The sequence below is a fragment of the Ictidomys tridecemlineatus genome, chromosome 3 (genome assembly GCF_052094955.1).
Source record: "Ictidomys tridecemlineatus isolate mIctTri1 chromosome 3, mIctTri1.hap1, whole genome shotgun sequence".
Taxonomy (NCBI): Eukaryota; Metazoa; Chordata; class Mammalia; order Rodentia; family Sciuridae; genus Ictidomys; species Ictidomys tridecemlineatus.
The window spans coordinates 195,453,414-195,481,267 of NC_135479.1; the positions used below are offsets into that span (position 1 = coordinate 195,453,414).

Genomic DNA, 27,854 nt, shown 5'->3' on the forward strand with positions numbered 1-27,854 from the left:
TGCATTCCTGCGGGAACCTGGTCAATGCTGTGCTTTAGGGACCTTAGGCAGGGCCAACTGTGTGGCGATGAGAGACTGCAGACTTATCTAAGGACGCAGCTAAGACTCACAGGCCTGTTGAACGCAGCCCCTCCCACAACTCACCCCGCCTCGATGTCCCTTAAGATACCTGTTCTTGGCAGCAACCTGTAAAGAAACACTGCACATCTTTCCGCCTGTCCTCTAGCGCCAGAGGAGACCGGCCCTGTAGATACTAGAGGACAACTGCTTTCCCTCTGCGGTGGCGGAGTGGAGAGCACGGGAAGGGGACGGTCGCGGGAAGGTGCCAATCTGCTCCAGGTCCGAGAGAGAGGAACGATCTGGGAGAGACGGAGAACTCCCCCCGACTCTCCGCACAAGCTTGAGGAGAAATGAGACCAAGGAATTTATCGCTTGCCCCGCGGTCTCCCGGGGCCGCTGAGCACGGGTGCGACTGAGGCACTGGACCAGGAGGCCGTCTGCAGCCTCGGCAGCGGTATCGGTTCAGCTTCCCCCGAGGGGCCAGCGGGGAGAGGGAGCTTGGAGGCTGTTTGTCACCTCCTTTCTTGGCCCAGGGGCGTGGCCCCGCGTGAGAGTGACTGTCAGGTTGAGTGTGGGGTCATCACTCGCCGGTTATACTCTGGCTAGCCCACCGCAGCAGCACCATCTATTTGGAGACACCGGGGAGCGAACCAGCAGCTTTGAGCTCCACTGCGGACGAATCCCGGGGCTGCGCGCGCCTCAGAGTGCAGCGTCCGCCGAGCCGCGCGGAGGGATACGCCTCGGCCGCGCCTCCTCGCCCGCGTCTCCGCCCCCGCCTCCCTCCCGCCCGGCTCTGCTGCCGCCGCGGCGGCCGCTGCTGCTGCTGCCGCTGCCGCCGCTGCTGCCTGGATATAGTGCGGCAAGGAGCGGAGCTTGCAGTCACTTTGCGAGGAGGAGCGCGCGGGCTGCGGGCGGCTGGGGCACCCCGGGAGCAGCGGCGGTCTAGCAGAGGTGGCCGTGGCAGCGGAAGGTTCTCTCTCCAGGGCTGGACTTAATAACTTTGGAACTGTCCACCAGTGTCACGTCCTGAACATGAGCCTCCTCCTCTCCTTCTACCTGCTCGGGTTGCTTGTCAGTAGCGGGCAAGGTAGGAGTGTGGTGCTTTATTGCATTTACTTTCCCTCCCCCTTCCACCCGACCAAGAGAGGCAAAGAGGGAGGCACAGGAAGAATTAAATGAAAGAAGTAAAGTTACAGTTATTGTTGTTGTTGTTATTATTTTAGATCCTTCTTTTAGCAGCCCCTAAAATTGTGTCTATTTTGTTGAGACCCTTAAATAAGAGAAGAGAAAATACAGAATTGGAGATGGGCATCAGTGAGCAGGAGACCGAAGCAAACTGCGTCTTTTTTCTGGGATTTTTAGCTTTCTGATTTTCATTTTCAAAAACTGGATGAGTATGTCGATGTGTATTCATAGTTAAATATTTGAGGTTGCGAAAGGAAAGGGTACAGTGATATTTTACAGAACCAGCAAAAACTATCAGCATTAAACTAATTTGTAAAATATCTGTTGTATGCAAGGAATTAGAGACTCTTTTCCCAAGACCCATTCCTGGCTATGAAGTGAACGATGATGGCTTATTTATGTAGGAAACTAAGAGAGGGGCCATAGATGTTGTGTGTAAGAAAGCAAATGGATAAAACTAGGGATGTGTTGCAGTCATTCATTTTGACCCCCTCCCCTCCCCCTTGTTAATACAGCAAAATTGAAGAATTTTATAACATCAGATTGTAATTACACCTGTAAGGGATTTGGGAGGTTGTGGAGAACTGGGGGAGCTTTTATATCTTGGGGAAAGAAAGAAAAGAAAAAAAAAATATAGCCTAGTAGAATAACCTAAGGGAGAAATTTTGGTAGCTACCTACCTCTGTTAATCTGTATAAAAATAAATATAAATTTATCTTACTTATTTTGATAGTGCACATTCACATAAAATATATTTACAATAAATGGAAACATTTTCAACTGTCCAGACAAGTTTGGACATTTAATTGGGGAAACAAAATGCTAAAACATGTATTGGTTGAAGTCTTTACAGGAAAAAAAATATATCAATAATTTTGTAATGGGCACTAATAGAAGATAATATTACATTATTAGTGTAGCATGAAATTCTTTTTAAATAAAATAATAAATTGTGAGATAACTTAAAATATCTTCACTATGTTCAATTCTAAGCATTTTAAGGCTCTTCTGTGTTGCTCATTTGGTCCAGCAGGGGGTGGTAGAACTCCATTTTATGCCCTGAAATGGTTGCTTCTGCTCTTGCACATAGTCCTTCTATCATTCTTCAGCGGGGCTTGACATTTTGGATGTGAAAACCTTCCTTTCTCTGCCCTTCTCCTCCCCAAAGCTTTAGTGTTGGTGGCTGATGAAACACAATTGGATGCACATTTTATGTTTAGAAATAAGAATGCAAATGATGTGTATTTTTATAGTTTGTGAAGTGTCTTAGTAAGATACTGCTCATTTCCCCATAACATGGAGTATGTAATATTTCAGTCTTAGAAAAACTGCAGATATGTTATCTGAAACCAGCATTAGCTCAATCTGTTAATTCCACCACTCTTATAGCAAAGATCAACATACACTTATTCACTGCAGATAATGCTGCTTTAATTTTTTGGAGAGCAGCTATTTTGTTTAACTGTTCATTTATAATATAGACTGGTATTTCTGAATACTAAGAAACAGAACTTAAAATTGCAATTAAAATACAATTGCAATTAAATAAATATAGATAGTATGGGAAAATGTGGGGCTTAATAGGAAGCAAGTTTATGCAGACTTATGATTACATTAGGAGTGGTTTGGAGAAGAAAAATGTCTCGGTTGTGGAGTCTGTACATTTTTCATTTCAGTCACTAACTGTGCTGGAATTTGGGGATACAAGGAAATCTAGGAATGTTTAATATCTAGATTTAAACACTACACCCAGACATATATAATTTTGTCTATACCTGGAACCTAAATTTGAAATTGTGATTCTGCTAATTTATAATCAGAATGCAAGGTGGTTATAAAGAAGGGCTCTGAAACGGAAGCATGCCTGTGGGGGAGCCCATATTCACTGTAATGAAACAGGGTAGAAGGAGAGCATCATTGTAAGGAAGATCTCTATCTGGTACAGTTTCAAAATGCATAAGACTTATAGAACCATAGACGAATATCAGAGGAACCTGGCTTTTGTGAGGACAAACATGTAGTGCTTCTATGCCATGTGTCTTAATGAAATCAGAGATGCTTGGAAATAGAAATCCTCATCTTGGAGACTAATTCCTCTGTGCTAGTGTTTTGTTCTCTAATTAAGGATGCAAGAGCAAGTATCAGACACGCCACTGGGAGCTGTTTTTTAAAAAAATGCATCTAGTGTAACTCATAATTTTGTTTATTCTTTTGTAAATAGGGCCACGGAAAAGCCACCAGGCAGTGATCCCTGGGCTTGCCTTAGAAATACTAAAACCCCAGCTTGCTGATTTATGTTTCCAACAATATACTTGCAGGGGATTTTATGAAGCATGATTGAAGCTATTGCTTTGGAAAGTGGTGTGCAGTTAGACCGGGGAAAGGCAACGATGATGTATTCCCTTTTAAGTAGTCAAAACGTTTTGAACCGCAGCAGTTGAATAGGAGAAAATGACACAAGTGAAAAACTGAGTAACTTAAGTAGATGCCAATACCATAATTAGCTAATGAGGCCTAATAGTCCTTCCTACTCCTAACTTTCAACGCAACCTTATTGTTCTACTGTAGGGAGAGCTTTTTTATTGGGGCAGAAAGGCTCCTTTAAAAGCCACTCATTTCCACCGAAAGATTAATATCTAATGAAGCAAGGTTGTAATTTAATTGTCAGGTTTGATTTTGATTGTCTCTGTAAGGGAGATTTTGTAGTTCTGTAACTTTTGCAATTATTTTTGCTTTGTATTCAAAACTTGGTCATAGCCTCCGTGGTCATAATTCTCAAGTGATAACTTGAGTCTTGGATGGACAACAGTGGATTTGATGCTGTAGTATTTGTAAATTCAAATTCCCAAACATTTTTAAACATTCCCAGTGTTCAAAATCATTTTCTTCTTCTTTTAAAAATTGTTCAGGCATGACTAATAAACATCTTTAAGTGGTTGTTCATGTGTATGAAATAGAAGCACCATTGTACTGAAACCTAAGGTGAGAACAGTGCTGTTCATGTGTCCTTGCAGTCTAGTTCAACCACCCATAGAACACTTATTTATGCCAAACTCATGTGATAAGTGTGTTTTTGTGTGAATTGCCAATTTAAGTGGTTAAACCAGGCATCAGCTTACAGTTATTCTTTCTGGGGAAGTGCTAATAAATCATTGTTTACTAGAGAAATGTACCTTCTAAAACTAGAGCACAGGTGTGTGAGTCTACGAGTTTCAGGTGTATAGGAAATATTTCCCCAAACTCATCCTGTGTCCAAGCTGTTACACACTCACAGCCTTTAATATCCTTTTTTATATCCTTTCATATCCTTTTTATGTCTATCCTGCTCTAATTGTTTGATGCCTGTGTCTTTGTCAAAACTTTCTATTGAATCAACTGTATATTTATTTGCACTTAGAAGACAGGCTATGTAAATAAATTTCTTTTTTTTTTTTTTTTTGGTCAATGAACATCTCCAAGGAATTAAATAGACCATTTTCTTACGTTGGTTTCTCATGCCAACTCTGAGCCCACAGAGCAAGAAGAGAAGTTGGTGTGTCCCCAGTGTCAGATGAGTTTCTTCAGTGACTCAGGGGGGCTTATGGTCTCCCAGAGGTAAAAATCCTTCTAGAGAAGCAATTAACGGAACAAAAGAACCTCCTTTAGTACAAGAAGAAAGTCAAACTTTATATAATTTTGTAAATGAAATGGCCTTCTTTCCAAAATAATGCCAGTTGTTAATGAGACTGAGAATTGAACTCTAGATTGAGGGTAGTAACCAAGCTCAACAGTGTAATTTGCTTTTGTCTGTTTCCTTGTGTGGGAGTAGTGCACATAGAAACAAGATCCACAATTGGAAGGTTCTGGAACTGGTCCTGCTGCATCACTGGCTTTTGACATTTGGGAAATCATTTTAACTTATCTGTTTTCAGGGTCATCTCTCATAGCAGTGAACTTTAGAGAGCATGAAGAAAAGTGCTCAATAAGTGATAGAACAAGTCTGAATTGCTTTTTTTTTTTTGTCCAAAATAAAAGTAATCCTCTGGGTGTTGGTGTAAGAAAAATTAATCTAATAATTTTAATATTCTTATAAAGGCAGAATGTTTGTTTCTCAAGTTTAATTTACCTAAATTCTGAATTCCTTGAACCTTTATACTATCCAATTATATTGCATGTAGGCCTATTTAAGAGATTATAAATGAGATTTAATTTTCAAAATTACATGATAGGAGATCACTTTAAGATGCAAGCAGTGCCTTTGTGATTTTAATTGTAATATTCCTGCACTTCATAGAGCAAAGCTATCTTTAATTGTTCAACAAATAAAAGCTTTTTTTATGGTGCACGTCAAATTTGTAACAACTCCTAACTATTTAGTTATGATAGTGCCGATCACAGATAGTGAGCAACACATATCTTAGTTGCACGTGTTTACTCGTACCACTAACACTTCATTAAACTCCAGAAAACATTTTAAAAGCTATGATGTAATGAAACAGACTTGTCTGAATTTAAATAATTAAGAGGCACGACGAAGACTTTTGAGAATGTTTATGAGCATAGCAATCAAAAAGTTGAGAGTTTAAAGAATTTTCTGTCAGTTGATCAAATTTTTTCTTGGTTCTCTTTTATTATAAAACAAAAAGGGGAATGGGAAAAGCAATGGGTCTGGAATCATAAAACCCAGACTACTCAGTGTCTTGACTTTGAAGAAATAATTTGAACTTAGAATCACTCTTTGCTCATTTGAAAATGTAATATGATAAAGCTGACCTTGATACTCAGCCATGAGGAGTCATTGTGATAATAGATAAATGTAGGCACCTTGTAAAATGTCAACTCCACTATGCCAGATATTTATATATTTTAATAATAGACATACAGATAAACTTACCTATTGTTCAAAAATTGTCTCATTTACGCAATTTAAAACAATTATCAAAAGCTGCTGTCTAATTAGAGGAACATATTGAGTTCATCAGTGAGCATGATTCACTCATCACTTACTCATGTATGTAGAATGTATCAAACCAAAACATCTGCTTTGCCCAGGCACCTCATTAGGCAGTGATGCTAAAACAGTTTCATAGGTTGTATGATGAACAACTCCAGGGGGCGCCACTTAGAGTCATAGCTTTAGGACTCAATTATTTTCACCATTTGCCAGCAGATGGCAGTAAAAGGTCTTGAGGACTGGAATGCTCTTTTGTATCATGAATCCTGATGGTTGGTATTAGGCACCAGATAGATGCTCAGGATGGGCACACAATTAGGATAAGGAACATACTAATAATCCAGTAGAAAATAACTGTAGCTCTGGCCTCCAAATTCTTAATTTAGTTCTCCCAACACCAAACTTTTGCATAGACTAAAAAAAAAAAAAAAAAAAAAAAAAATTAAGATGTCTTCAGGTCAAGGTAGCAAATGCTTAAATTGTGTCATTTTGTCAATAAACAAAAACTTGTTGAGGCCTTTAAATGGTAGAAACCACTTTTCCCAAGTGTTTTGAATCACCTTAGAACTTGGTATTTATCAAGAATCGAAACAACTGTTATCTTGGTTTTATTGATGAAGAAATTTAGGTAGAGAGAAACCATCCGCTTTGTCTCTATTAGTTACAGTTAGTAGTTTATTTGGAATTAGTAGATTTTATTTTTTACTTCTATTTCACTGATTATCTTAAATATATTTTATACTTTTGTTTGGAAATTTGCATGTGTGTAGAGAAGTGGTGCAGATAATTTCATGTTTGTTTTTGAAAGGACAAAAATATAAGTTTAAAAAGTCAAATAAGCACGTGAGAAACTAATAAGCTGTTCAACAAAATGTTGTAAAATGACAAAAGGCATCTGATAATTAATTAAAAATTAAATGAATCAAGTCCTTAAAAGTCCTAAATAAATATTTAAAGTAAATATTTTATTTTTTAAATAAATATTTAATATTTTATTTAAAAATTAAATAATCAAGCACTTAGAATGAACAAAAATCCATTGAGTATCCACTGATTCTCAGGCTCAGTTGTGGCCCTCCTCTAAATTTGTTATCTTATTAGTGTGCTCTCTTTTCATGTGATGGTGATGGATATAAAAATACAAATACTTGTCTTTTTTGCACAGGCAGGGAGTGAGGATTTGTATTTGAGGCATTTCCAAGCCTAGCCTCTAATGAGGGCACCATCTTTCCACTCATTCCAGCAGAGAGCTTCAGAGTGGAAAAGGTCAATGGAGAAAAGGATACAAAGAGAAGGAAAAAATGAGTGAACCAATTGTAGGAAAGGAGACAAACGTTTAAAAGACAAATAATCCAGTTTAATGACTCCGGATTAGGAATATATGAAAGTGTTTGCATTCATTACATAGATTGAAAAGGTGACTCGCTAGACTCAATAATGGGATGCTATTGCAAATGGGAGGCAGAAATGCTTTGAGGACAAGCTAAGTTTGACTGCTGTGTACATCTTGGGAGCTGGTGTTTGGCAGCAATAGCATGATTTAAATTGGTTAATTTTTAAGTATCATGGCCATATGCAAGATGAACCAGAGGAAAATGATGCAAGAGTGGACACAATATATTTCTAAGGAAGAAATAATGGGTCTTAGTAATATATTCAATTTGGAAGATTGATAGGAAGGAGGATCCTGAAGTATTAATCTCATCTCACTGAAAAAAAATGGTTGTTTCTTAATATAGACAAATAAATAAATGAATAGGGAAACCACTCATTTGTAGCAATTTTTATATTTGTTATTTTTTTTTTAAATGTTCAGCTTGAAGTATCTGTGGAACATCTTGGCATAAACATCAGTGATAAATTTGGAAGTGCAAACTATTGATTTATTGTCACTTCTTTTCAGAGTCACTTCTTTACTGTCTGTCTTTATTTCATTGTTTCATCATCATTTGTACTTTAAATATTGTTTAGCATATATCTGACATTTGGGGTAAAATTTCAGAAGCATGTAGGTAAAATTAGATTTTATTACAATTCTTTCATTTAAATCATTTTCTCTGTTTTATCCATTTGTTTTAATTTTTATACCTGAGTGACAAGAACAAAACAGAACAGAACAAATTAAAAGAAAATTAAAGCATGAAACTGAAAACTGAAATAACACACTCAAAAAGATTTTTGGTACAAAATATGTATACTTGAACAACTTTTATTAGTGTTTAACAGAAGAGAAAGCAACTAAGATTTTTTGAGCACCTGTTTCATGCTGGAACTATGCAGGAGGATACTCACACATTATCTCATTTAAAACTGACTAAATTTCCTAGATGTTGCTCCTGAGGTTGAGTATGACTAGTTTGCCTGGAGCTTTTAAGTATGTCCTGTAGGCTGACCCCCCAAATTTATAGCCAATGAGGACTAAATACTTTTAAGATATATTTCAGTATTTTGTTGTTGTTGAAAGAAGTACAGTGTGTGTTTCTTTGAAACAGCTTGTAAGCTACTGGTAAATAGTGGAAAAATGCATAATGCAGGAATTGTGTTGATACATACATGATATTTTAAAGCTCATTATTTTTTAAGTGGTTAAGACCAAGCTTTCTCACAGTTAAAGAGAAAGCCTTAGCAATATGTGAAGACATTGAAAAAAATATGAAAAGTCAACTTGGCTGCCTTTCTTGTATTAGCTTGTTTAGTGGCTTTAAGGACATCATGGTTTCCTCCACATTATGTACCTGGCAGTGGGAACATGACACTGAAGAATCCAGGAAGTCACTTTGCCATGTGATGTTTGTTTGTTCTCTTTGTTGTTTTTGTTTTTTAAAGGCTTCACCATAGTCCATAGTTTTCATTTTAAACTGCAAGCTCTTCAGGATTTGCATCTTAATGAGAGTTGCAAAGCTAGGTGCAAACACTAGTGGAGACTCTACTAGCATAGCATTCTAACTAAGATCCTGATGGTTTTGGTTAGTGCTTAGTTACAAATTTCTGCAGGTTTTGTAGGTTTGGCTTCCTAGTCTTGTCTTTTCCCATAAACCATGGCAATTTTTATTGCATCATTTTAAAGACACGGGAGTTTTTCTGGAGATGTTAATATTTAACTGCAGCACCATATGCTTGCCTCTACTCATAAAATAAGACCATTTAATATGACTGAGACATATAGTATGAGTACATCTCCACTTAGGAAAATAGGCACATTTTTACTTTGTTCTTAGTAATAAGGAGTGGGTTTGTGGATCTTTATTTGATTATTGAAACACCCATTCCCATCGGTTTGTTAGTATCTCTAATACTGAGTTCCCAGATTATTTTTATGTTTACTGTTCCATTTAATTCCTCTCTGATCTCTGAATATTTTCTACCAATCACATACACAAGGACATATGGCCTGAGAAGAGCAGCTGCATTTTTATATTCTAGCCATAACTTTGCATCATGTATGAGGAAACTGTTAAACACAGATAATATGAAGATTAAAATATTATAACAGTAGGTAGATGCCATTTAATTGATTAAAATTTCAATTTATTATATTTACATGCTTTTTATTTTTAACATTTGTTAACTTAGATAAACCTTTTATAACTTTCTTTTACCGACTGGAATTAAGCACATTTTCAATTGTCTGAAAATAGACTCCTTTTTCATAGTTTTTAATCATAGAATAATTGTCTTCACTCTAACTTCTCAGTGCTAATGAGAATAAAAGTACACAGAAATTTGCACCAGGTAAAACTTTTGAATTAACAAAAGGTTTGAGTTATCATAAACTTTAATAATTTAAAATATATACACGATACATTTTAAAGTATATTTTATTGATAACAGCTATGATGGTCAGTGTCAATTCAAATATTTGATGTCCTACAGTTATAAATTGACAGTGTTACTCAATTTAAATGGAAAAAAATGAATATAAAAGAAATGAAATTATATGTCCAAGAAGAAAAACTTAAAAAGTGGCTAGAACTTGACATAAATATTTCACTCTAGATACATCACATTTTTCTATTGTAATTTATCTGATTTTACCTAACTGCTTCTTTTACATATATGAATGAAGTGATGATCAGAAATAATTTCTTAGTACATAACATATTTTTTACTGTGCTCTTCAAAGTTTCTTTTGGACTGAGTTTATGAGATGCTATTAATTATAATTAGAGTTCCAATTCTCATTTCAATTACTTAGGAGTTCCTTACTTAGACTGTTACTTTTGCCTTTATTTATTTTTACAACTCTGTTTTCTTATCTCTATTGGTTGTTATTATGCACACCTAATATACTTGTCCCATTTTGGAATTCATAGGTTTGAATCCTTGCATACATAGCCTGTGTCTTTTACATATTTCCTGCCTTTCTTTGCCTGGGAAATTCCTCTTATTTTCCTTTAGGACTCAGCTTGAGCATCTCATCACTGAAGACAACTTTCCTTCTTCTAAGAAATGCAAATTAACTGCATACTTCAAACCATTTATTGTTCAAGGCACAGGAGAGCCAGTGAAAGTTGATAATACACTTGAATTCTGCATATCAGACTTCTTGTACTCTGTTATGATCTTCCAACTGAACACTTGAGAGCAAGACAGAAGTTCTATACTGGATCCTCATTAAATGTAGTGCATCTTTGGATTATAGTGGCTGCTTACCAAATATGTGCAGAGTGAATATTTAAATATTACCCAGGAAAAGTAAACCAAAATGATTGCTTATTTTAAAATATATTTATTCTTGATTGTAGATAGGTCTGAGTATTTATTTCAAACATTTTGCCATGTCCATGGGCAACATCCTATAAACATGTGGATGTTTATAACAAACCAATAATGTTATTTCATTTAGGAGGAATAGCAAAAATGACTTTGTTTATCCCTTATGTTATATCCTCATTAAAAATTAATACAGCTGAGAATAACACAAACTGAAAGTTTACGCTGGGGATGCATCTCAGTGGTAGAATGCTTGCCTAGAATCTTCAAGGCCCTGGGTTTTAATCCCTACCACTACAAAAATAAAACAAGGAAGCAGTTTTGCCAGAAGATTTTATTTTACTAAAGTCACACCTGAATCATAGGAGAGGCTCTATAGTTGAGATTTTAAAAGTTTACATATGGGTATAGAAATAAGGGGCATAGAAGATGTTGATGGTGGTATAATTAACCAGATAAGATATTGCCAATAGTAAATGTCTGATGTGTCAATACAGCAAGTAATTAAAGTCCTCAACATCAAGATAATCCCATGTGGTTAATTAAAAGTTGATTATTCATTCAATGCTTATTGGAAACCAATTCTAAACTGTATATATAGGAAGAAAAGAGAAGCAAGAGAGGAGTTAGTTTTTAACCATATTTTTTCACATCACAGGCATTTGGATTTTGACTTTTTAAAAAATGGAATTTTATTTAACCTTGAAAGTAGTCTTTTATGCTACCCATATTTTTGTCATGTTATTTCAGTGTTCTCCAGGTCTGACTTTAATGAGAAAAGTATTTAAGTTAATTTCAGAGTACATTTTCTAATGCTCTGGAATGTCTTTATCATCTCTTTGACTCCTTAGTGTTTATTCATTTACATGACCGTTATTATGTATGCCACTTTTAACTTGAAAAAAATTTCAAGTAAAGAAATTACTCTTGCTTCTGATTTATCCATTTTTTACTTTCATTTCCCCCCTCAAATTTTACATAATTTATAATTCCTTGAATTAGTTATCTAGATGAGTCATTTTATTTCAAAATTCCCTCAAAGCTCCATGTTAATGCATTATACCTCTGGAGGGACTGCAGGTGGTCTGCAATTTAATACAAAATTCAACATAAGTTATCAAATGGCATTATACTGTCCTACATGGTTCATGAAAATCTTTACAACCATATCCACAATGGATATGCAATATTGAACTTTAGTATTCTCATGTTCCCAAAATAACATTTTTTTTAGTACAGATTTCTGAATGTTACTCAATACTCTGAGTTGCTAATCTATGTTTTCTTTCAAGTCCCTGTTTCATTTCTATTATACTGAAACATTTCATTAAAAATATCCTCCTCCTACACTGTGCATTAATACAGCATTTAGCAAACAGTGACTTCTTTAAGCAGAGTATATCTCCCTGTTGCTATGAAAATCAAAGGATTAAGTTTTTGAGTATTGTGGAAAAGGAGTCTTTTTATTGCTCAGCTTAACCTTGCCTCTTCCAGCTCATCTGTTTCTCATCCTTTTACCTCGCCCTTCAGCTGAAAGGCTCCATTTCTTAGGCCTTGTGCATGGATATGCAGTTTTGATGGAAAGAGTAAATTTTTACAAGTCTAATTATGACTTCCACTGTCTAATCTCCAAGGAGAGGTGCAGGAAGCTGAGGCTGAGTGATAAAGGAAAGGCAACTAATCATTGTAAAAATCAATCACTGTTTTGTTTCAGGGAGGAGGAAGCACAATCTAAAAGAGAAAGGTGATGTGGATGTGCCAGATATTTGAAGAGCTTGATTTAAAAGGGACATGGTTATCTGCATAAAAGGGGAGAAATAGATGTCTCATAACATTTAGAATGATAAGTCACTTTACTTCCTCTGTGAACAGTATGTTTTAATGAGTATTTAGTGGATTAATTGAAAAAAAAGCAAGAAATTCTGTAGGGTATTGTACAGAGTATTATAATTGGGATTAATTCATTCTTTTTCAAAGTACATATGGAGTTGTGAACTAATATTTTACATGTGAGAGAATTGAATTTTAAAATTTAAAAGAAATGCGTATGTGGCATCTAATAAATGAAAAAAAAATATATATGTATATATACACTCATTCCACTGGCTAAAACATTGTCCTTCAAAGTAGCAAGGAATTGCTGAAGAGAGAAAGGAATCTCTTGGAGTGGTTCCAATTTCAAGCTTTTAACATTATTTCTAATGATTTCCCCCCCTCCCAGTACTAAAAAGGATTAAAATTGACTAAAATTATATGCATTTACAGTTTTAATGAATGTATGTATTGTAGTATTAACTAAGCAAATGAACATGTTCACACACTTATCAATTTTGTTGTGCTGAGAACATTTAGTATTTTAACTCTTTGCAATTTTAAATTAAATAGCACCTTGTTATTAACTAGAGTCATCATACAGTGCAATAGGTTTCCAAAACTTATTGACCCTATCTAACTGAAGCTTTTTATATTTTAGCCATCTCCTTATTTGTCCCAACCCCTAGCTCTTGGCAACTATAGTTCTACTTTCTGCTTCTATAGTTTTGACTTTTTTAGATTCAACATGTAAGTGAGCTCATAAAATATCTCTCTGTGCTTGGCTACTCTTACTTGGCATGATGTCTTCCAAGGTCTTTGAAATTGTTGCAAATGATAGGAGAAATCCTATCATTCTTTTTTTAAGGCTAAATATCATTTAACTTATGCATATTTGTATTGCACCTTTTCTTTAATCATTCATCCTTAGAGGAACACTCAGGTTGATTCATATCTTGGCTATTTTGAATAAGGCTGTAATAAACATAGGTATGCAAATATGTTTTTTGGATACAATTGTCATTCCCTTTCGCTATGTACCCAAAAATGAGATGATTGGTAGATTATGTGACTCCAAAGGCACAAATTACAAAAGCAAAAGTGGACAGAATTATCTCAAATAAAAAAGCCTCTGTACAGCAAAGCAAACAGTCAACAGAGTACAAATAGTAAGAAAGTTTAGCAATCATACTTCTAGTAAGGGGTTTATATCCAAACTATAGGAGAAAGTTAATTCAAATGCAAATAAAAGCAATTATCAATTTAAAAATGGTCAAAGGACCTGAATAAGTATTTCCTAAAGAAGACATATAAATGGCCAAGATGTACTTGAAAAAATAGTATCATTCTTATCAGGGGAATGCAAATTCAATACTACCTTGAGATATCATCTATCAGCAATTAGAATGACTACTACCAAAAACTAAACATCACAAATGTCAGTGAGGATGTGGAGAGCAGGAGAATCTGTGCATACTTTGGGGAGGATACAAATTAAGACATCCATTATAGAAAATGTTATGGAGATTCCTCAAAGAATAAAGATGATAACTACCACAGCTCTTGTTCATTTATTTTATTTTATTTTTTTTTTGAAGAAGCGGTTTTAGCCTAGTGATTGCCAATTAGTGCATGAGTAAATCTACTAGTGACATACAAGATTAATGGGCATAGAGAACCAGCAGCATTTAAAGATATTAGAGTAGGGTTCGAGGTGGGGCAGCTTGATTATTTAGGTTAGTATAATTCATTGAGGACTACATAACATTAATATTTAAATGTAAGTTGTATCTTTAAATGGCTTCTGTTATTATGAAACTATAATTATTAATAATTTAGCAAGTCATCAGCTTGTGGTTGACTTCCAGAATACTTTCATAATGAAATTGTATCAGTGTAAGATGCTTTTAGAGGCAAGGAAGAGGAGAATAATCTAAAATGGTTTAAAAATAAAAATCCTTTATAACACATGAAAGACGATCTAGAAGTAGACTTGGATTTCATGTGTCTATGCTTGATTTAATGGAAGAAACTTGGCTTCAGCTCTACGTGTCACATGATTATACAATAATATCTGAAGTTAAAAAAGAAGTACATATGTTTTCCCCACTGGATACGTTTGAAGGAAAAAAAAAACCCATGTGTGGTCTGGCAAACTTTCTTCCATTCTCCTTGACTAGAATTGTTTCATGTGAATGCTTCTAAACCAATCAATGTTGAGGAGAATGGTATTGAGATAATTTTCCTTAATTAATCAACTTGTTCCTGTTGTGGATGGGGAAATCTGCCCACCTTGAGCTTAGAATTGACCAATCAAATTCAGTGTCCAGCCAAGAAGAAGAGAGAAAGAGGGAAATTCGAGGGAGGTAGTGGTCAAATATGTCTGACAGGAATGTTCCAAGGAAGTTTTTGGAAAATATCTAAACAATGTGAATGTCAAAAGCCAACATAAAATAGTGACAGTGTATCATTTTTATTTTGTTTACATGTGTGTTTTCATAATCTCCCAAATTTACTTTGAAAGTTGATTCTGTTTTACAGATGAGGAAATGAGGAACTGTAAGAATAAATGACCTGACAAACTCATGAAAGTCCTAGTGGCAAAGAGGAAATTTGAAGTCAGGATGACTAGTAAGGGACTTGTTGTTTCCATGCTAGGAGAAAGAAACCATTTACATTGCTTTAGGTTACCTTGGTAAGTTTGAGAATGATAAGGTGATAGGTGGGTGTGGTGTTACGTGTATTTACTTACAGTATTCAGAGGATCACTTGAGTCCAGAAGTTTGGGCAATATAATGAGACCCAATCTCTAAAAGTAAAAAAGTAAGGTGAAAATACTAATTTCTTTTGTGAACAGGCTGTGAATTAGTCTGTCACCTAAGAAAGCTACAGTTATTGAGCTCATATAATACCTATATCTACATGCTACTTTTAGTATTTTCTTAAAAATCTGAGAACTGAGGAAATGAAAGGGTAGTGTGATTAAGTAAATTCCCTTTAATTGCATAGCTATTAAGTGGACAATTGTATTTGAATCCTGGCTTGCATGGACATTGAAGGCTTGACTGTCTCCTACCATACAACATTTGGGGCCTGTAGTCAACATACGACAATGATAGGGTACCAGATTTGGCATAAACTAAATTGCATAACCCTAAATAGCCCACCAGAAGCTTTTAAATGAAAAGAGCTAAAATATTTAAAGCAAATATATTTAATTGCTTTTCTTTTTAGACCAATCAAAGGATTATGTTCTCATGTTTAAGAAGGCTAAAGAAAAAATATTCCTTTGGTTTCTGGAAGGGGAAATGTTAGATGAAAAATATTAATGGAAACCATGATCATCTTTAGAGGGGCAAGTTGACACTAAAAGTTAATATTGATTTCAAATTGATTGCTGAAACAGGCTAAATGTCAAAATGTGTGTGTGTGTGTGGATCATGCAGCCTCACTAATCAGCATTCTAGTCCAGTGCATGCCTAAAACAATGTAGAGCTACACCAGTTCCTGGCCTCTGGATGGCTCAGCAGTGAGAGTACAAGCACATAGTGGTTAAAAGAGCAGGGTAGTTCAAAATGAAGAACTTGGTGTTTGAAAGTATGCATACACTGATATTTCTCTTTTTTATTTATTTATTTATCCAGGTGATCTCACCAAACTGGTATTCTTCCCAATGGCCAAATGTGTAAAATTTTGTCTAAAAAAATATATATTTATATAAAGATGTTATGTAACATATATATTTGTAGGTGTGAATGTAAATGTGATGTGTATATACTTACATGTAGTCATATATGTGTGTTATGCATATCTCTGTATGTATGTATCTAAATATATTTGTGTATCTAAATATATTTGTATGTGTATAATAACTTTGGGAAAACCATTCTATGATTTAATGGTGTATCAATAAATTTTTTATATTTATTTCATTTTTTCATTAGTCCTGGAATTCACAAATATTCTAAGTGACTTTCTCTTTTCCTATTTTTGCCACTAAGAAAATAAACCCCGTGAGAAAACACTGGACATTTAATTCACACTTTGTATAACTGTTTGACTAATTAGCCAGTGTTTAATTTCTCAGACTACTAAACAAAATTTGTTGTTTCTCTACTACACAAAATTAACAACTAAACAGTTCTCTCCCACCTTAGTTTTTAAAAGAGACTCCCAACACACAAGTATTCATAATTGATGATGTTTTCCATCAAAACATATTCAGTGACTATCGAAAAAAATTGTCCTTTGTAGCGTGAACACTTGGCTCCAGCTCAGGGGCTGTGATTGAACTGCATGCACAGGCTTGAATCCTTTATTTCGTTTTCCCCAATTTATAATTGGAGAGATGAAGGCAGCTAACTTTCTAATAGTGTTTTACTCTCTTTTACATCATGCTGAACAACTGAATTATAATATTGCTTATTAGAAAGCTGCTGAACAAATTGTTGAGCACATTTGTAATGTCACAATAAAGATTCAGTCAAGACGTTAGGTACAAATTCTCTTGTATCTTACTGGTTGATTTTATAGTCCTTTTTGAGAATTACTAAATGGATAATCTGCTTCTATTTCCAATGGCAGAGAACAAATTCATCTGTGTTAATATATTTTGTGAGATATGTTGATTATATTTTTCATATAAAGCATTTTAATGTTTGCAGGTATTCAGGACAAATAAGTGCACTTGCTTGCAGAAAAGTATTCAAATTTGCTAATTCCTATAAGCTTTATTATTGCCTGGTTCATTTTTATGAAAGTAAACATAATTTTTGGAGAGGAGCTTTCCTTGAATGGACCCATTATGAAATATTTCTTTGATTTTCTTTTACTCCTTATGGTTTGGTGACACCAGTCAAAACTGTCTCTGAGGTGCTCAGAATTCACATCACGTGGCTGGTCATTGAAGCATTCTGGTTGAATGGCTGGATACTAGGTGGATTCCTGCCAGCACATGGCAGTTCCAGACGCTGAAGCCAATGGCTCCTGAGTGCTTGTGAAGCATTTTCTTATACACAAGATCGTAGTGGTTTGCTGTGAAGATTTTGGACATTGTGGCCCAACTGATATCTTAAAAAAAATAATTCAATGTCTGCTCTGTGGAGCCTAGACCTCTTTTAATACCTAAATATCTTTTCTTTTTTATTCCCTTAACTATCAAATCAAAAGTTTGAATGATTATACTTGAAAAGTATTTTATTTTTCCTTGAAGATGTTTTTCCAAGTCACAAACTTCAGAGCAGAGTCTGAAGTTTGGGAGATTGAAATTCAAATCAAAAAGGGAATCAATAAATGTCTGACTTCTGATTAAGAAATATTTTAAGGGCTATTTCTTTATAATCACATCTGTAAAGTGGGGATAACAGTGACAGTCACATAGTAAGTGTTCAGTTAATGTTATCTCATTGTTTATTCTAAAACCTGTTACCAGAGTGTGTTTGATATTTTAATCACCTAGCTTTCTTGAGAGATTATCAAAGAATATTTGGGTCTATGTAAAACAATACTCTGGTAAGTTGTTAGAATATTTATTATTAGATGATGATTGGAATTGGAAAGCTGTATTTACAACTTTCCTTTTGAATGGATACTATTTAGTTTTCCTATGCTTTGCTAAGAGATGATTGTAACTGGCAAGATTCACATTTAGGAACCTTATAGAATCTGCTATTTGCAATTCTTTGTAAGTTGTCTGTTCTCACATTGTAGGGCTTGATATCTGATGCAGAACATGAAATTGAGGGTCTTTATTCAGTTTATTACTTGAGCAGCTCAGAACTGCCTAAATCCTGAATCCCTTATAGTGTTCATCTACCTCCCACAGCTGCCTTCCACACTCAAGGACTCTCCCTTCTCTTCCCTTACCCCACTCAGACTGTGGTCCGGATTCTGCTGGAAGCTTATTGTACTTGCTTAATTTTTTCCACATTTCTTTATCCTTAACTCGAGGGTAGGTATCGTTTTCACCTGGACTTTGGTAGAGTCAGGATTGCTGGCATTTTGTAAGGTTATTTACACAGCATGATCGACAAACAGTGTTTTCCACAGTACTACATAAGGTTCTCCTTCAACTCCAACTCCCCTGGTCATTGTTGGAAGCTTAGCATCCTCCCTCCTGGACCTGTTGGTGGTGTTCCCTCACATGCCGGCATTACTTGGTTTCCTGGTTTGAGTGTTAGTGATCTCAGTAGCAGGACCAGTAACAATTTATTCTCATCTAGTATATTCATCCTGATAAAGAAATTACATGTACAGTATTAAAGTCCCGTTCACATTGGAGTAATGCCAGTAAAGACTAAAGGAGCAAGGCAACTTGGGTGCTTTGTTGCCAAGGAGAATTCTGTACCTTAGTACTCTACTCTTCCAGTCCTCACAGGGCACCTTCTGGGCTTACATTTAGGAAACAAAGACAAAGCCCAGTTTTCTGTCATAAACTTTAGTGGTGATTATAGTGAAATTATGGGGGCTAGAGATAGTAGGATGGTTTGACCAGTTCACTTCTGGATCCCACCCAAAATCACAATGCAAGAGAAGATAAGGTAGCATGTGAAGATGCACTGGGAAACTGTTTTCATTCTCCTCAACAACTAGTTACATTTTTCTTCTTCCTTTTTAATGAGATAGAAATATAGCAGGAACATTGTTCCTTTTATATGGAACATTTTAAAGTCAGAGTCCAGTGTTTCCTCTTATACATAAAATCCAGAGGGGGAAAAAAGGAATAAAAAAGGGTTCTCAAGAAATTAAAATAGAACAGTTCAAGAAGGGATCAAGGGGAGGGAGGGAAAGGTGATGTCATAGGGACAAAAATCAACCAAATTTTGCTATGTGCATATATGAACATAGCACAATAAATTCCATTTTCATGTATAATGTACCAATTAAAAATACATAAAGGAAAGCCTATAGAGAAGAATAAGGGTTTCAATAGGAAGTGCTGGGAATTAAATAGAGGAAATTATGTTATGTGCATGTATGAATGTGTCACAATGAACCCCAACATTATGTATAAGGATAATGTACTAATAAAAACATTTAAAAAAAGAAAAGAAATAGGAGGCTCTTCTTATAGCAGGAGATTTCTTCCTTTTATATGGATCTTTTTTAAAAAAAAAATAAATTCTTTGCTCTGAATCATTAGTTATTGATATTTAAAAGGACTTATTAAGAAGACACTCTATTTTCCTGAGTGTGTGGAATTTGACTTTAAAAGCCTAACATTAAAGGCTATCCATTCTGCAATGCTCTATTTAAAAGTGCTGTCTGAAAAATCAAAGCTGATGATAATTTCTTGGCTCTGGCCTTTTGAAGTCCCCATCAAGCAATAGAAGACCAACTTCTCTGGGTGCAAAGCTATGAGAAAAGAACTTGAGAGAACTGCAGGGTGCTAAAGACTCAATGTGTAGAGTAAGAAAAGAGTGGAAATAAACAAAGGGGAGCCAACAGTGAGAACGGTGTTTACAAAAATTAGAAGCATTTCTCTGTTCCCTACTCAAGGTTCCAGAATATTTTCTAAGTGGAGTCTTTTTAGATCGTTTACACACTGGCATTTTGAGCTCTCTCCATTTATCTCTTTGTTTATCATCTAATATCAAGCTCCAATCCTCTGGCCTTTATAAAATTCCTTCTTAATTATCTCAAACCATATTTCTCTCTTATAAACCATTAGAATAATAGATTGACCCTGCTTATTTTTGCACTTAATATATTGTCCTGGGTTATTTATAGAGTTTTAATTCATTAGTCTTGTGTTTCAAATTAGAATGTAACTGTATACCAGTTTTATGCTATGTGATGTACATAGCAAATGCTTAGTAAATCGTTGTTTAAAAAATTAAAGGAATGAGTCAGGCATGGTGTCGCATTCCTGTAATCCCAAAGGCTCAGGAGGATTTCACGTTCAAAACCAGCCCCAGCAAAAAGTGAGGTGCTAAGCAACTCAGTGAGACACTGTCTTTAAATAAAACACAAATAAGGCTGGGGATGTGGCTCAGTGGTAAAGCGTCCCTGAGTTCAATCCTTTGTACCCCTCAAAAAAATTAAATGAATGATGCTCCTATGTTGCTATTTATATTTGGAATAAAGAAAGAATTTAAAACTGTAACAAAAGGAAGTGAGTTTAAGTAAAATCAATAACTCTACTCAATAATCCTCAAGAGAACACAGCAAATTAATACAATCATAAAAATTCTAGAAGGTTACCTTTGGTTGATTTAAAAATATATATATTTAGAGATAGGGTCTCACTGAATTGCTTAGCATCTTGCTAAGTTGCTGGAGCTGGCTTTGAATTCTTCATCCTCCTGCTTCACCCTCGTGAGCTTCTGGGATTACAGGTGTGTGCCACCTTGCCCAGCCTAGAAAATTATTTTTGCATATAATGCTTTAGTTAGTTATATTTATGTCCTCTCTACCTAAATTAGTTTAATATTTGCCTGGCTGTAAATATCACATAGTAAGATTGATTTTATTTATAAAAATTATGTCATGAATTTTACACTATTCCAGTGAACATTAATTATTTTATTATGGAAACTATTATGGTACCTAATATTTACACCCATATTAATTCTTTTTGAACAATCTCTGAACAGAATCATAATATCATGTATATGACATGTTAAAAAACAATTACAAATATTTAGCATAATTTCTTTAAAATAATGCTATTCTGTTCACATTATAGAATATTAATATTCAATCTATTTTAATGCTTTTTTGATAAAACAAATGTTTAAACTCTGTAATCTTTTTTTGAGTTTTAAATTTAAGAATGTCAGAAATGAATTTTTTATTCAAATGTACCTTATAATGAGATAATCAAAATATCAGTAACAGAGGAACAATAAAGTTTGTGTGTAGACGTCAACCACTGTAAAAATATCTTTGATTTTACATAAAATATTACTTGCCTTTGTGATTTATTCTAGTATGAGTTAAGATTCATAGTCTACAAATATGAAAATATTTTTCGTGGTCACACTGTGAAAGACAAATATACAAGAGTGCTCTTTAAAAACTATGTACCAACATGGGAAACAAAAGAAAGGGGCATAAAAATCCAAATTAACTTTGGTACTTCATTAAAAGTGACATTTACTTCTTAATTTTCTGGGAAACAGACAATAAAATGGGACATATACTTTTATATATGAGGAAACTATGCTACTTATCCAGAAGAAATGTTAAAGTAATTTATCATGTGATTCTTCAAGTTAGATATGTTAAATAACTTCATCAAAGATTGCTTTCTATATACTGTTTGTGGAAAAAATTCAGAACATTTTTACGTTTTGTTTTATATAATTATCTTTGGATAGTCTACAGCACAGCAGATTGCATTTATCTATAACAAAATCTTTTCACACCCATGCATACACAGGTATATGTGAATAAGTGTGCTACAATGACATAAGCATTATTTATTGTTTGGTTTTAATATTTTAGTTATTTCAATGGTGTTAGATTGTTTACATTAGAGCAAGATGTTAAAAAATAATGTAATTGATGAATAATTTTTAAAAATCTAGAAATATTTTTTTGAAGGTTTAGTTTTCTGTTTCCTTCCCTCATTCCTACTTATCAAACCCTTACTCTGTGTAGCCACTAGGGATAATAAAAAGATGAATAAACACTGGATCATTTCACAAGGATTTTGCATACTAGTTTCAGTAATAATACACTTAGTTCAGATGCAGTAATTCAAGGAATATGTAATAATTCCATAAAAGTAATGAAATGCGATACCAGTCTGAGAATAGTATTTGATTGTAGGTGTGTGCATGAAGGACTGAGACGGTGATTGAAATGACACAGTAAGAATGAATCTTTCACTAGACCTAGAAAATAAACCAGTTTTGAGCTGTCACCTATAACATAGCAGGTCCTTTATAATACCACTATTGCTTTGGGCAGGCACTTTATTTTTGATCATGTAGTTCTCCCTTGGAGGAAAGAGATGGTTAGGTTTTGTTTTCCAAGCAAATTCTGGAAAAAACAGAGTAAACTAAAATATTTAAACATGAACTTGCAAACTGTTTTAATGAAATATCCTGATTTTTACAAGTAGAAAAAAAATCCCTTTAAGGAATAAAGGACTTATTCATTTATTCATTGATAGCAGTTGACACTTCTTAGTCCTAAATTAACTTTGACTTAAGTACAAAAAGTGTACAATAGCTCTTTTTTAGGGAAAATATTTTATAGGCCTTAAATTCATATGTACTTAGAATTGTATTAAAGATACCACATTATTATTGCATTTGAATACTCATTATAATCTTTTGTTCTAGAGAAAAATGTTAGAAATTAGACTAGAATTGTTTTTAAATATGCTCTCTCACCCCAAGAATGGTAGTCCTTCTCTACACAAAACAGGACATTTGCAAAGTTCTGGGTGTTCACTGTTTTTTTTTATTATTATTATTTTGTGATTGATTGTAGGAATTTTCTTTTTATCTTTTTAAATGCTGCAATCAGTGCTATTAAAGATAAGAGTCTTTACTGCATCTGCAATTAAGTGTATTACTTTTATTTGAAATCAAAACAGTATTTTTGATTACACAGAAATTTATTCTATTTTACTAATGTTTGTTTTCTTACAAACGGGAGATATTTTAAAATAAAAATGTTTGAAAGAATTGCTAGTGTCTCCTGAGTATAAAGAGTGCAGTGCAATGGGTAGGATGGAGGTATTGAGTTGGACTTACTGGAGATGTGAGCTATTATGCATCAGAGGGAGAGACTAGACCCAGACTAAAAGATTTGCAAAGTATTCCCAAAGGTATATGTGAAGTCTTGGCTGAAAGTGTTGAGTAAATTAATAATGTCTTTGGGCAACAGATGTGACCATAGAGTTGAATGAGTTCAAGGTTGGTCAATACTTTCTTGTTGAATTGTGAATATTAGAAGTCAAGTGGACAATAATCAAAGCCTGTTTTATCTAGGGTCATTTAAAAAGTTAAAGTCAAGAAATTGGTGTGGTGTTGAGATCATAGGTAGTGTTGGTATAATATAGACTTATTTTAGAGATATGGTGAAAATAATGAACAAAGGGACTGACATGACTCTTGGGAATAAGCAGTGGTGGAGCTGACCATCTGCCATATTGGGGTAAAGGCATATAGAAGAATAGTTCTCTGGCAACAAATTCATTCGAGAAAAGAAAGAAGTCATAGAAGGGGGTGAATTAAATTTTTATTTTAAATGTTCAGAATGGAAAAATTATCTTGGAGCGAGAATATTTAAGATCATCATTAAATATACTTATTTGAAAACTAAAATTCAGCATCCCCTTTGGTCACCACACAGCTTCTCAAGTCCTCAGGAATTCCCATTTTTTTTTTTAGATTTTATTTTAGAGACAGGGTCTCTAAATAAGTATATTTAATGATGATCTTAAATATTCTTGGTGTCTTGCTTTTGCTGAGGCTGGCTTTGAACTCAAGGATCCTCTTCCCTCAGCCTCCTGAGCTGCTGGGATTACAGGCGTGCACCATCACACCCAGCCTGATGTTTCTGCATTCACAATTTTTAAAGAGAGTGTATCATTTTTTAAGTGCACAGTTTTCCCAGTTTTACATAAGGTTTTAGAACCATGACAACCTTCTCATTTCTTACTGAGTTATAATTTTTTAGATGATTACAAGAATTCTGGGTTATTACTTTGTTTAGATGTTTTCATTACTGGATAAGGTGAATTCATTTATGTTATTTATCCATTTCAACACATCTTGGGAGAATCAACTGTTTTTCAGTCCATATGATAAGCTTTATGATATAAATTAGATTTTTACAAATGAATAAAACATTGTATTTTTTCCCCCAAGGAATTTTGTTTCCTTCAGAGAAAACACTTCAGCAAATTGCTCCAGAAAATATTCTAATTATAGCCAAACTCTCAAACTTGGAAATAATTTACAATCATGAAATAATATTGATATATCATTTCATCATATTCACCTAACCTATTTTTAATTCATAATGATTTCATCAGTTCTGAAACATAAGACTGTAGCTTAATTTTACGCTTTGCAACTTAATTCCAAGCTTGCTTTATCGAAGGAAGAACTATGAATTAAAAAATAATAGTTTAACACAGGAAGTTCATATCATGGATGTTTAACAGTGACACATTATTTGAGCTCTCTATACTTCCTTTTAATTAATTGGAGAGTCCACTGTGTGTTATGCATATTACTTCCTTTCTTATTTCACTAAATTTAGTACAAAGTAAGTTCTGAATATATAGTGTACAGTTTTCCTATTGTTTTATGATTTATATTTATTCCTTAAACCTTAGGAATGAATAGAGTCTTTGCTAAAATATCTCATGCTTATTGACTTGTTGATTGCTTTACAATTCTGACATTTTTCACATGCACCAAATTCTTTGTTTTGGTTCTCATTAGAAATGATACACATCTCCCCATTGCATCCCTCTTTTTATTGAACAAATAATGTTAAAATCATAATCCGATGCAAAAATTTATGTTGTGTGAAACATATTTACTTATAAGTTTCTTTAATGAGGCCTGACCAGCTCTTTTGGGAGAAAACCAAATACAATGATTCACATTTCACAAACAGACCTTCAATCCAAATGATTTTAGGTCATATTTGAGGTCACTTTTTTGTTGTCGTTGTTCTTAATCTTCCAGCATCTCATCGTTATTGCCAGAAAACTTTGGTGTGCAGCCTGCATATAATCAGGGACAGAAAACTGCAGCATAGGCTACCTTAACTGAATTAAAATGAGACAGTACACAATGCAATATGCAGAATTGTGCAAGACAGAAATATTAAACTGGCAACAAAATGCCTATGTAGTCTTCTATTTTTTTTCTAATTTACAATATGATTTATCTATAATATCCTAATGTTATTAAATAAAAATATATGTTTTCACATGAGTCTACCTGATTGTACTTAGCATTCTGTTGGAGTACAAGGAAAACAAAACAAGTGTGCGGGTGGCAGAGTGTGTGTTTTATATTATAGTAAAATCTTGAAAATTGTGTGAGTTTCCATTGTAGATATATAGCATGTTTTTCATAAGTGTTGGTATTTCAAGTTGCTTTTAGTGTTTAAATGCAATTTGGAACAAACTAATTTGTGAGACCACTCACGTGAATAAAAATATAGCTGATTTTTGGCAATGTTGAAACATGGACTTAATAAATACAGTGAAATTAGTGAAATGATTTAGCTTATGTATCAATGTCAAGTTGTAACTCATGGATGGAAATCCAGTGTCTGATTTAACAAATAAATATATAAACTGTTAATGAATAGTGATGTGTTTTTACGCAAATATTTGCAAATTTCTTTCTTCTATTTGACTTCCTACATTGCCCTGGACCTTAATTGTTCCATTTTTTTCAGATGAAATCTGTGACAGTGGTCAAGGTGTACTCTGACTTAATCACAAGCATTTAATGCAATTCAGAGAACAATAGATTCTTTCTGATGTAAAATTCTTGGTTGTCATGTTGCTAGTGTGCAGTTTGTGACTAGAATGCAAAGTAGTTTTAATCCATACATCCTTTTTTCTGTGCTGGGATGTCTGCCAAATCTATGTCTGCTATTAACTTTTGAGGTTGTCAGTTTGAAACAAATGTTGGGGCAGGAGAACTTGGGACAGTGAATTTGTAGTTAATGTATATTTAACAAGAGTGTTGACTTTCAGAATTAGGAAACAAATAATTATCTTCATACACTAATTCTTTGCTGAACATTAAATTTGTCATTTTAAACAGCCCAATGTTTTTAATATAAACATCAATAATTTTCATTTAATGTTGGTATAATTAAAACGTTATCTGTTAAATTCCTATTACATAATTATTCATGGTATTTCAATGTCTAATAGTTCCCACTCTTCTTCTTCTTCTGTAACCTTAAAAAGCTCTAGTAACCTTGTTTGCTTTCATTTTGTTGGAGTGCTAGATTAATATTCTAGCCAAATATGGTTTGGTGAATAAACCCCTTTACCTGAGAACAGAATTTCTTGATTTACATCTACAATTGACAATTTCTCTGGGCTTCCATGTCTTCATTATAGAAATGTACTTTACTTTTGCTCCATTTTCCAGGGTATACAGAGCATTTTGGCTGAGTAGAAATGGGAGGAAAGAAAATTTACATTTCCAGAATAGCACTTTTTGATTCCCATATTATGTTAGACACCTTGAATAAACCCTAGTAATGAATATGTGAGAAATATTCATTTCATATAAAGAAGCTAAATTTCATAGAAGGTGAGCTAGTTGTTTAAGGCTATTCTTTGGCTACATGAAGAATCTAGAATTCAAAAACTTTGCTTATTTGCTTTCCAAATCCATTCCCCATGACTCTACATATCCCTGACTCTTAGTACCAATGGCTACAGCTTCCATTCCCATTTCCTATAATTCTTGGTGATGGAATGGAAGGAACTGTAAAGAGGACTTAGGAAATGATTAATGAAAACATAGCCATGTCTCTTGAACATTCACTATGTCAGAAACTGTGCTAGACATTAGACATATATTATCTCACTTGAGCCTGGACATGTTTTATCAGGTAAATACTATTATGGAAGTATTTTAAAGCTCTTGAAAGCATTTCTTCTGTTTCTAGACAAATAGCCTGACTTTAAAGGGCATGTCTGACCACTATTGTATTAGCTTCTTACTGCTACTGCAACAAATGACCACAAATTTAGTGGCTCACGTAATACAAATTTATTATCTTAACATCTAAAGGTCAGAAGTCTCTGAAGTTTAGAATCAAGGTGTCAGCAGGTCAGTGTTCCTTCTTGAAACTCTAGCTTAGAATCCATCTTCTTATATTTTCTAGCTCCTAAAGGCCACCTGCATTTATTTGACTCCTGATCTCTTCCTTCATCTTCAAAGCCTGCTAATCAGCACAAATCTTTAAGTCCATCCTTCCTCCTTTATTTCTTCTGTCTCCTCTTATGTCATCACATCTCCATCTGAATCACCTGCTTCACTCTCTTTTACAAAGACCCTCGTGATTATATTGAGCTGAACTTGATGATTCAAAATACTATCCTCATCTGAGAAGTCCTATCTTAGTTACTTACACAAAGAATGTTTTGCTATATAAGGCAACATGTACAGGTGCTAGGGATTTGGAAGGGGACATTTTG

At 34.3% G+C, this 27,854-nt stretch overlaps 1 protein-coding gene across 2 annotated transcripts in view; it reads left to right on the top strand.

Moving 5' to 3' along the window:
• Positions 1 to 845: 845 nt before the first annotated feature.
• Ncam2 (neural cell adhesion molecule 2) overlaps positions 846 to 27,854 on the top strand; it is a 477,943-nt gene continuing 450,934 nt past the window's right edge. Inside the window, exon 1 of one of the 2 annotated variants that reach the window (XM_078044488.1) lies at positions 846 to 1,147. In XM_078044488.1, the coding sequence (XP_077900614.1) occupies positions 1,093 to 1,147 (55 nt within the window). In that variant the 5' untranslated portion in view covers positions 846 to 1,092. The remainder of the gene's footprint in view (positions 1,148 to 27,854) is intronic. The other variant, XM_078044487.1, reaches the window with a different exon arrangement.